Raw genomic sequence first — 11,653 nt, 5'->3', positions numbered from 1 at the left:
TTTATTACTATCAATAGTGCTCTTACGAAGTAATGGAAAACAGTACTTGTGCAATATTCCAATAATGTATTATTATTAATGCAATACGATATTTATGCACCGTTGTAAAAAATTTATTCTATTTCAAATATCTAAACGAATAAAAATAAGTTTAACTCAAAAATATTAATTATTTCATAGTAATATTAATTGTTTGAAGAACAAACAATCATTTGTATTTTAAATATACGTAGAGTATGAAACAGTCTATTATTAAAAATATAATGAGTTTTACAGATATTTTTTGTGAGTTGGCTAATAAACACTTTCATTAACCAATCCGACACAATAATTGAAATAAATAATAATATTAGTTATTTGTCTTTTATTATATATTTACGTAAAAATTAATGTAAAATAATTAAACAATTTAGTTCTGTATTTCTATTTATATAATTTAATTAATATTATTTTTTTAATAATTATACTGATATTTTTTGAAATTTTTCAGGCCTGGAAGACACTTTATACAGCGTATAACATGTTACTTAAAATACGCGATATCACGAGTAGTACATCACAGAAATGCGACTCTGTAGAAATGTTACTTTACAATTCTACTCAAAAATTTTTCTCTAAGCATGGAAGACATTTTATACAGCATATAACATATTACTTAAAATACGCGATATCACGAGTGGTACGTCACAGAAATGCGACTCTGTAGAAATGTTACTTTTCAATTCTACACAAAAATTGTTTTCGAAACATGCATAAAACTGTAAATATTATATTACAATAATTTCACGTAACATATAGGTCGTATTATTACATTGTACTGCAAATAGTTATATGTATAATAATACAATTATCACTACCTTTCAAATATACATCGTTAATTAATTAAAGTAGTAAAATAGCCCGAAAAGGGGCTTTGACCTTGACTTTTTTGGAGTGGTATTTACACACTTGTATATCATTGGGAAGAGGGGCAGATTGTGATTATGCTTACTTCACTGAATAAAATATTTTCACTCACTTTTTAGGTAAATTTTAATTTTAATCTCAAAAACCACCTGATAATCATTTTAAAAATTTTCCTTGATGTGTAATCTTCTCAAGGAAGATTTTTTATGGGTCAGAAGTTGGAATAAAAACAGATGAGCACAAACATCAAAAACTTAAGATAGGTGGATGATATAAAACCACTCATAAAAAAATTGAAACATTTAATGATTAATTTTAAAAATGTTTCGCAAATGGAAATCTCTAATCTCTTAGAAATGTTTCGCTAATGGAAATTTTTAATATCTTAGAAATGATTTTATTCTTGTGAGAACTAATTCTCTGTAGCAGCGAAAGAATGTTTTAAAAGTACAAGTAACTTTCAATTTTTTTAATTAAAGAAAAATTTAACATTTTTATTGCATGGCATAAAGACGTATTTCTTCTATCGTATTCAACAGAAATTCTCTTGTTTACGATTTCACTGTAGAAAACAATGTGTAAATTCACTGGACCTGCTATATAAAAAAGTACGTCGCCAGGAGAAAAATATTTCTCAATAACTTCTTGTCAAACTTGTAGAATAGATATTGTTCTCTGACTGTTTACTACGTGATAAAATATTAGCAAAATGTGCAGCTACAAAAAGTACACATTGCACAGTGATTCCAGAACTGGCCAATGTGCTGACCGTCTGGTTTTCCCAAGTTTCTTTTATCTGTCTAACGAAAGTAGCGGGTTTTACGAAACTTTTAAATTATAAACTCTTTTCTTGTTTGATCACTTACGTAAATTGTTAGTTAAATGTACACCTTCTAATTAATTATATTTATTACAAATATTTTTGACGTGCATCAGTTTCTAAATATTTTCATTTAGAGTAAAAGTGAGTTTTTGTAAATTATAACTAATGGTAACTGCACTTTACTTAAATATTACACGAATGACAAATCGAAAATATATTTTTAAACTAGTAAAATATTTTCTGTTAAATATTAATATGAAAATTAATAATATATGTAGATACTATTAAAAAACGTTGTAAAAATATTTTTTTTTATTCTAAAGTATTTCTAGAATACGTATATATTTAGAAAATGTTCTCGTTCACTTTATTGTAAATGTATCATTATTAAATTTTAGTCAAATAGTCAATGTGTTTTTTATTATTCTACCAGTACAGTTATCGTGCAATTCATTCAATACATTTTGTTTCAATTTGTATTTGGATATACGAACAAAAATTTGCATTTTACTCTCTATTACATCCTTTCTCAAAGTGGGCGATAACGCCCCCGCTGGAAGTTTTCAGGGGGGCAGTAAAAATTTCAGTGATTAAATGTAAGTTTCATTTCTTCTCATTGAAACATTCTTTGATCTCAGAAATATGATATAGGTCACACCCTATCTATTCTACCTATATAATAATGCATGTTTAAACATTATATTTGCAATAACTGTTTTTAAGATATGCAACAGAAGGTAATGTAAAAAGGTAAGTTAAAAAATATGGAAGCAAAAAATTCTTTTTTACAGTCAAAGTGTGCGGTGGTCAAAATAAGTTTGAGAACCTGTGGTCTATTTTACAGTAATACCTCGACTTACGCTACCCCGACTTATGCGAACTCGGAGTTACGCGATTTTCAAATCTCGTCGATTCGTGTTTCGTTTGAGCGCCACGCAACTCTTGATTACTCACTCCTCCACAACATTGTTCCGCTTACATGTTCGGACGTGTCGCGCGGAATCGTCACATAGCTACAATTTATTTTGTGTTATTTATTTCTATGTTTGTTATATCTACAGAGACTCGAGAAACTCTATGTGGTGATTTCTTGTAACCGTGAACGAATCAAAAGACGACATAAGATTAACGAGAGCATTTATTAGCTTACATACGTCCGACTTGGATTTTACGCAAATTGCAAAATTATACCCCGACTTACGCGAATTCGACTTACGCGGTTATCGCTCGGGTCCCACCTATCGCGTAAGTTTGGGATATCACTGTATACTTACACATAAGGATGTAAGGATGTGGTGACCTCACCACCCGAAGCGTAAACCCTGCATTAGCCGAAGGTTCATCTGTAAATGGCAAAACCAATAGATGTCATCACTTGCCCCTTGCCAACCCACACTCAGGCAGTATGGTAAGGTACTGTACGTTTCACCAAGTGCACGCATAACATGATACAAGAGTAACCGGATGGTCGAACGGTCAAGGTGGCAGCCTACTGCTCTGAGGGACCCGGGTTCGAATCCAAACAGGTCGAAAAATTTCCAAGAAGTTTTTGGGGTGGTCCGTTCGGATATGTCAAGCCCTGTCCCCGACAGCCTCATCTTGGGCCCGGCTGAACCTATAATGCGCTTGGAAAAAGCTGCCATCTTAGTGTCCACAGGGTGAAAAGAGTTAAAAAAAACATGATACAAGAAAAAACATGGATCTCATTCTCCGTAGGCCCAAATGACCTTGGGAAGGGGGTATACTTATTTAAACCAGTCAAATGGACAGAGGGTGATAAGAATTTGCGGAGTCTAAAACATAACTATTCACACAAAACTACAATGCTATACATAGCAACATACTACTGTTGTAAACTATCAAATCAAGCTAAACTCATAAAACTAAAAAGAGGCAGAAAACATAAAGTAATATGTAATTGAAATCAGTGAAATTAGGTGGGAAGATGAAGAACTACTAGATTTAACAACAGACAGTTTTCTTTACAACCGAGCGACACCGACAGGCAGATAAAATGGCGTAGGATTCCTAATTAACAAGAAATGAAAAAACAGAATTGTGGACGTAACGAGTAGCCAGCTTAACTTTGCAGCTTACATAAAGATGCAACATACAGATTGTACAAATATCTGCTCCAACAATTTCACATCCGGAGGAAGAGAAAGAGAAATTCTATAACGATACTAAACAATAATAAAAGCAATTTCAAATATCTAATTGGGGACTTTAATGCCAAAGTGGAACAAAACAACCAGAAACAAGTAGTGAAAACTTGTGGATTTGTTGAAAGAAATGAAAGAGGAAAAAGTCTGGTGTAATTTGCATGTTACCAGAACATCTATATATTTACTGTAATACATTTTTCGAAAAGAACCATTACTGGAAATGGATATGGGAAGCATTAAACGCAGTGAATTAGAGCAAAATTGATTACATTCTCAGCAACAAGACCCACCTAGTTAAAGATGTCAGCGTTCTTAATAAATTCTAAACAGACAGTGACCATCGACAAGGCAGACCAAGAATTGTATTAAATTTAAAACTAGAAAGACTTAAGTTAGTAAAAAAATCAGGAATATTAGAAATCAACGTCTATAACCTAATGGAAAACTGAGATCAGTACCAAAGGGCACTAGATAAAAGACTATATGACCAAGTCGATAGCGCACAGCTAATGAAAATTATTCTTGACTGAGCTAAGTAGACCGCAGCAAAAAAAAAAAATAAAATAAAAACAAGAAACAGTCTGACTAAACTGAAGATCTGTTAAAACGCATATGGAAAATGATAGCAAGTGCTAGTACACAAAAGATAGAATTTAAAGATTTATGTAAGACAATAAAGAAACAGATTACAGAAGATATTAGGAAATACAATAAACAATTGATTGAGAATGCATTTGAAAATGGAAAAAGTTATAAAAGGTTAAAAAGAGTGCAAATCGTGGGAAAAAAACAAATAATTGTGCAGATAAACAAAAACATCTGCACCACAAAAAGAAACGACATAATTCAAAGAGGTAACCGACTTTACAGTGGATTATACAAAACCCCAGAGTAACTTGAAAAAAAACACTTAAAAATTGTAAAAATATTTAAGAATATCTAACGGCAAAAATAAAATCACCGCTAAAATCTATTTAAAATGGTAGACAGCTGGTAATAACAGTATAACAGCTGGTAATGACAATATAACAGCTGAAAAGTTGAAATATGCTGGCAGAAGACAAGAGAAAATCTTGGAGAATATATACACAGAATGCCTGAGATCACGACGCACCAGACCATTGAAAACAGCGCGAATATAATACTTACCCATAAAAACGGCAACAAAGAATACATTGAAATTTATAGACACGTAAGCTTGCCTCCAATTATTTACAAAATATTTAAGAAAATTATCAATAACTGATTAAAAAACACATTAAATGTTGCACAACCACTGGAATAGGCTGGCTTTTGAAGTGGTGTCAATACAATAGATCATATACAAACAGTAAAAAAATTATTAAACCATACCAATAAATATCGAATACCACGATCAATGGCCTTCATTAACTTCAAAAAAGCTTTCGACTCCATATATGTCAGAGCATTAACCAACCAAGGCATTGAAAAATCATACATAGAAACTCTAGCCAACATATACATATAAGCATAAGCTAAAGTTAAAATTTATGATAACTCTACAATTTTACAATACAACCAAACGCATTCGACAAGGAGACTCGATATCACCCATGCTCTTCATTGCAACTTTAGAGAATGTATTCCGTAAATTAGATTGGAATGACAAAGGTATATATAGATGAGGATCACTTCAACCGTCTAAGACGATATCATCCTGATAGCTAAAGAACCTGAAGAACTAAAAGAAGTAGTCAGTGATTTCAACAAAGATAGCAATGAAATTGTCCATAAAATGAAATTTGCAAAAACGAAACTATTTTCACGTGTTTTGCTTCACGAAATTTTAACACAAGCTTAATTAATTGTTTCATAAAGCAAAAAAACTTTACATATATTCATTATTTTATTTTGATGGAATTTTTATGATATCATATGTCAGCAACAAGGTTAACTGATTGCAAATGCAGATTATGAGAAACGAATCTACTTGCTTATGGTTATTAGATACGAAATTTTCTTTATATCTACTCAACAAAACCTTCATTAATTCTTAAACATTCAATATCTCTCGGATGACTTTGCTCTGTTCGCTAACATCAAAATAAGTTTGGAGTTTGAAGAGAAAATGTCATCGACAGGAAGAAATATAAATGTTAGAAAAATTGAATTCAAATTAATACGGACTTAAACAAAAATCCTTGATGCAGTCCTTGATGTACAGACTAATCACAAATTCAGGCATACATTGATGAAATTGATCCAGAGATAAACATTCAAAAATATATGCTTTAATAGTACTGCATTGATTACAAAAATAAAAATTATTAATATTACGAGAGATTATTTTCTCGGTGGTTAGCATTTCAAAATACATTTACCAGACGTTTAAACTAAACTATAATGGGATTTTCTAAGATATATGCATAACTTAATTATTTTAGTTCTTACAGAATCGTTAAGCAGAGTCTGTGTACTAACCTATATAATTTATATTTACATACTATCTGCAAAGACTCGCTTCGTGAAACAAAAAGTAACGATAGTGACGATTAAGATAATTACATTATAGCCAATCTTACCCGTTTTCACAAAATGCAAAAATTATGTCTCCCGTTTCCAGACGTTTCCAAAGAATTTTTAGATAAGCATAAAAATATGTTCGATTTCCCACAAAAGCACAAAAAAACCGCCTGTAAATCTTGCATACCGCTTTATATCAACACTACCTGGTCCCGATTCTATTTCTGAACGTCTCCTGTTCACGTCCAGTCAAACGAACTATTTTCAACGTTTCTGGAACGTTTACAATCGTTCTATAATCGAACCAATATTCGAATTTTATGTTCGAATTTAATTCGAACAAATTCGAACAAAACATTCGAAATAGAAAGCCACTTTCAACCACTTTCAAGCCCATATCTCTAATGAAATTACTTATTTAAAAGTTAAAAAGTTTAATTGTGTCATTTTATTTCTAAAATAAAATATATATATATATATATATAAATGGACGTGTGTGTGTCCCTATATTTCACTTTTCCGCCAAAACTACACATCGCACGTGAATGGTGTTTGTATGTGTTAGTAGCTCCAAGTCTCCATTCTTGCGTAGGGGTGGTTGCGTCTCGATAGCTATAAGGGTGCACCCTTATATATTCGACTTTTTATATATACCCGATATATTCGATTTTTTCCCTTTTGGATATGTCTCTTTATTTACTTGTTTGTATCAGAAATAATTAATATAAGATCTGGAATTTTAAGTTTCGTTCTAATCTTTTCAAAACTTTGTTTAATATATTTTATTCTGACTATTTCTGACATACTAATTCGTTTTTATTAAATATTAAGTTGATTTTGCTATCTATTTACTATCATTTTTGGGTAATCTTCAGTATGCCATTTTTAGAAATTACAAATATAAAAATTTCTAGTGTTTTCTGTTTGTCTGTCCATTTTAAATCTCGAGAATGAAATTATAAAGATTACAGTCGACAGCAGATATGGAAACAATGGAGCAGGAAGTAGCGATTAATTGTACATAAATGTTGATGAAAATTGAAAGTTACGTTAGTTCGAGAAAAAATTATTTCAGCTGAAAGGAGTTAGGAAGATTAGATACGTCTCTATTGCTAACAGGAAAAGTATAAGGTACAGGGGCAAGAATCCAGTAACTTGAGGTGGTGAGCATATATTTTAAATTAAATTAATTAAAATTCCGCTCTGTAATTCGCAATTCCTTTAATCTAAATAGTTCCGATTGGCTGATCTAGTTCTTGATTAGTTCAAGAGCTAGTTCGAGTGGCAGAGGGGTCGTGTCGGTTCTCTCGATTGGAGCTCAGAAAAACCTTATTTACACCTAAACTATTTATTTAATTTCATGTATAAAAATCTGTATACACAACAGATATACGTGACGAATATATATATTAAATGTGTGTTTGAAACTACGATAACACGACTATATCGAGGGTAACAATAAACTAACACTTATCCTTTTGTGTGGCGAAAAAGGTTATGGCATAGCAGTTAGGTGAATAAAAGCAGTCATGATTGAGGTTACTATCTCTATTTTATATGGAATTGGGTGCCATAATTGGCACCCAATAACATATAAAATAGAGGTTCGCTTCTGATGCAATCATACTCTTGGCAAATTTCTATTTAACAAGAATTTAGCAATGGTTAGTGAGCGCTAAGATTGGCTTTACTTTACTTTTAGACTTATTACACCACCACAGGACATCAAATTAGATTTAAAAAAACACTATTTTATTTTCAGAATGCATTTCGGACATAGAGTCCCTCATCAGCTATTTGCTACAAAACTAATAGGAGGTTACAATTTTATAAAAAGGCCGTGATTGACAGAAATAAACAAAAAAGTGGACTTACATTTGACATGTGGATTCGACGCGTTGAACATTAATTAAAAGATTAAGCATACGATATACAAGATTTCTCGTTAAAAACGGCAATGTTGGTGCAATAACGTAATAATAAACAGAGGTTCTGGTAAAACAGTAAAGTTATAAAAATATAGGGGAAATACGGACAAAATGAAATACAGTTTTATTTTAGGTTCATAACTCTTTATTGGTAAATCACAGCACTGTCATATTCTACACCAATCATCTTTGGTATTTTACCTATGAAATATACTAAACACTCTCAATATTAAAATAATAGGAAAAAATATTGTTAGTTTAATCGAGATCATCCACTATGGACAAAATGACATACACTATGGACAAAATGACACATTACGTAAAGACAAAATGACACACGTAAAAACTATAAAATTACTGACAAAGTTCACAAATGAAATACTTGGCTCTTTTAGGAACGTCAGCGCAAGAAACGTGAGCCCAACGGAAACAATTTATGCACCGTAACCAGTCTTCTCCAGGCTTAGATCGGGAAAAAAGATCATTGCAATATATGCATGGACAGTCTTTTTCATCATCTGGAGAGTTATCAAGAAAATTTTTTTCCTCGAGTTAGTAATGTTTCGTCTCCTTTTTTCTGGCAGAGCTTTTGGCTCATTTTTTTATTTAATTGCCTTTATATTAGGAATAGAAGTTGAAACTAAAGATGTTTGTCGAGTCACGTGATTCGTTGCAAGTTTTTTGTTATGTGAAAAATAATAAGTTTGTAATAATACGTAAGAAAGGAAATAAAGTTTTATACTAAAATTTCTTTTAAACAATAATGAAAGACTTTTTTTGAAAGCCATTTTTTATAATTAATAAAACGTTAAGAGGTTAAGCTAAGTACCTTGACTAAGCTCTTATGGACTAAATGACAGGTATGTCATTATGTCCGTTGCCTATGTATGTCGTTTTGTCCATATAACGTTATAAAAAAACAAAATTATAAAATAAATACAAAGATGTTATTTTTAATGGAAAAAGGTTATTTAAATGCAACAACAAATTCTTGAGGGTTGAAATAAATGCTACACAAATAGATAAAATAGTGAAAAACTTACCATCTATACAAAAAACTTGTTGCGAGGAAAAAAACTCGTAACGTATCATTTTTTGACGTCGGCCATGACACCCGGGCGAATGAGAGGAGTGCGTTCACATTTTGACAGGTTAGTAAAAGCCGCTCGGATAACGTGGTGTCATGGTTAGTTGTGCGCTTGAGACCACCAAATTCGAATTATGTTGCCTATGTCATTTTGTACGTATATGTCATTTTGTCCGTATTTCCCCTACATTGTTAACGAAATGATAAGTAAATTCACAGTAACACAAACAGAGTAACAAGACGATTCGAAGTACATTCCAGGGTGACTGTCACCCTCACCCCTATCCGTTTTCACACCTCTCCCCTCCTCCCCCGCCTCCTCTGGTCAAATATGCGTACCACGATTCATGTAATTTTTGGCCAGAGTTGTTATTCATGATTTTCTCTTTGTTTTTAATTATTTCTAAGTGTTCGTACCATCTTCTTTTATAAGTATTTGGTTCCTTTCTAAGTATTTTGACAGTATCCTTTACAATCTGACAGCCTTCATTATTACAGTGGGCGGCTACAGCCGAGCTATCATTGTTGTGTGCTATGGCAGAGATATGTTCATTGAAACGGACCTTTAATTCCCTACTAGTTTCACCAATGTAAGATTTGGGTGTGGTACAGTCGCACTCAAATTTGTAAACAACGTTTTTTTGGTCCCATATGTTAGCTTTCCTGTTAGGTACGTTTATTTCCTTATGTAAGCTGTTGCGATGTTCGGGTACCAGAATAATATTATACTTAACTAATTTACTTTTGATTCTTTCAAAAATATTCGTAACGTAAGGAATTTATAAGCAGTACTGTCAATTGGTTGTTTGTGTGCATTAACATATTTTTTATTAAGCCAGTTACTAATCATGCGCTTGCTATAACCGTTCAATAAGTATGTTTTTATGATGTCTTCGATTTCATTGGATATATCGGTATCATATGTGGTACGTTGCATAATTTTATCCAAGTACATGTAGAAAGTATTCTTTTTTATATAAGTTGGTACTTCAGATGTAAAGTGTATGACGCTGTCAATAGTACAAGGTTTTTTATATTTTTTAAAGGTTGTTTTGTCTTTGTGTCTCGTGACGAGAATGTCTAAGAATGGTAACTGACAGTTGCATTCAGGTTCTAAGTCAAATTTAATGTCATTATCTATTTTATTTACGTGTTCCAGAATTTTATCCGCCTGTATGATGTTGTCATCATATATGAGAAAACAGTCGTCGACGTAACGGTACAGTTCTATTATACCCTTGATATTGACAACGTCATGATCGATATTGCACATACTTAATTCAGCAAGGATTGGTCCTATTATTGAGCCCATGGGGATACCATCGCATTGTCTAAAGAATCTTTTTTGGCTGACAAAATAATTATTTTCCAACACAAGAGTTACCATATCTATGATCCATTGCTGACAGTTTTGGGTTTTTAATGTAGCTAATATTCTGTTGCGTTTAATGGACGGATACATGCTGCGTACGTCCAAGGAGGCAATCCTGTAGGTGGGCTCGAACTTTAAAGTTTTGAGTTTTTGTATAAAGTAGTCAGTGCACTGTATGCTATAAGGGGATTTAACAAGAGTGTTTAGTTTTTCTTTTAAAATAAGTTCTAAATTATAAAAGATATATCCTTTTATATCTACCAGAGGTCTATAGGAGACTGGAACTTTATGGGTTTTACCCTGTAAGAGAACTTGGGTGCTCTGTTTTCACTATTAAGAATAAAATGTTTTTCTGTTTGGCTAATAAGATGTTGTTTCTCAAGGTTAACAATTGCCTTTTTTTAATTTTTTGTTAAGAAGGTTAGTTGGATCATTATGCAGTTCAATGTACGTATTTTGATTCAACAGTTGCTTGTAGATGTCTGCGTCTTGCTCATTATTCACAATTATTACTTGTTTTGTTTTTTCTGCTTTGGCTATTATTAATTTATTAACAGTTAAAAAACTTTTTAGGTTTACTATTTTGTGCCTATACTGGATTAATTTATTTTTTCTATTTTTATTAACGTTATATTTAGACAATTCGTACTGTAATTCTTCCCTCAAGTTAACTTTCTATTCCTGTGTTGTATCGGATAAACAAATGATGTTTTCTAAACCGACAGCCCACACTTTCCTGTCAACAGTGTTGGGACCGTTAAAACTCAAGCCTTTGCTTAGTGTTTTTCTAATATCAATCGGTATTTGGACATTACTTAAGTTGACAATTGTGCTATTCAGCCAGATTTCTCTTTCTTGAATAGTTGGGTAATTTAGATTTTTGACAAG

General features: G+C 31.9%; 1 protein-coding gene across 1 annotated transcript; it reads right to left on the bottom strand.

Moving 5' to 3' along the window:
• Positions 1 to 10,126: 10,126 nt before the first annotated feature.
• Positions 10,127 to 10,855, bottom strand: LOC111635655. The gene has a single exon (XM_023380679.1). It carries the CDS (start codon positions 10,853 to 10,855, stop codon positions 10,127 to 10,129), a length of 729 nt encoding a protein of 242 aa, XP_023236447.1.
• Between the last annotated feature and the right edge of the window lie 798 nt (positions 10,856 to 11,653).

Source organism: Centruroides sculpturatus, unplaced genomic scaffold (genome assembly GCF_000671375.1).
Source record: "Centruroides sculpturatus isolate CEXI.00-Female unplaced genomic scaffold, Cexi_2.0 scaffold797, whole genome shotgun sequence".
Classification (NCBI taxonomy): domain Eukaryota; kingdom Metazoa; phylum Arthropoda; class Arachnida; order Scorpiones; family Buthidae; genus Centruroides; species Centruroides sculpturatus.
The sequence above is the reverse complement of the archived record's forward strand: the minus strand, read 5'-3'. Positions and strand labels throughout refer to the sequence as shown.

Coding starts and splice junctions, on each gene's coding strand:
- LOC111635655 (XM_023380679.1), bottom strand. CDS start 10,855: ATGTATCCGTCCATTAAACGCAACAGAATATTAGCTACATTAAAAACC.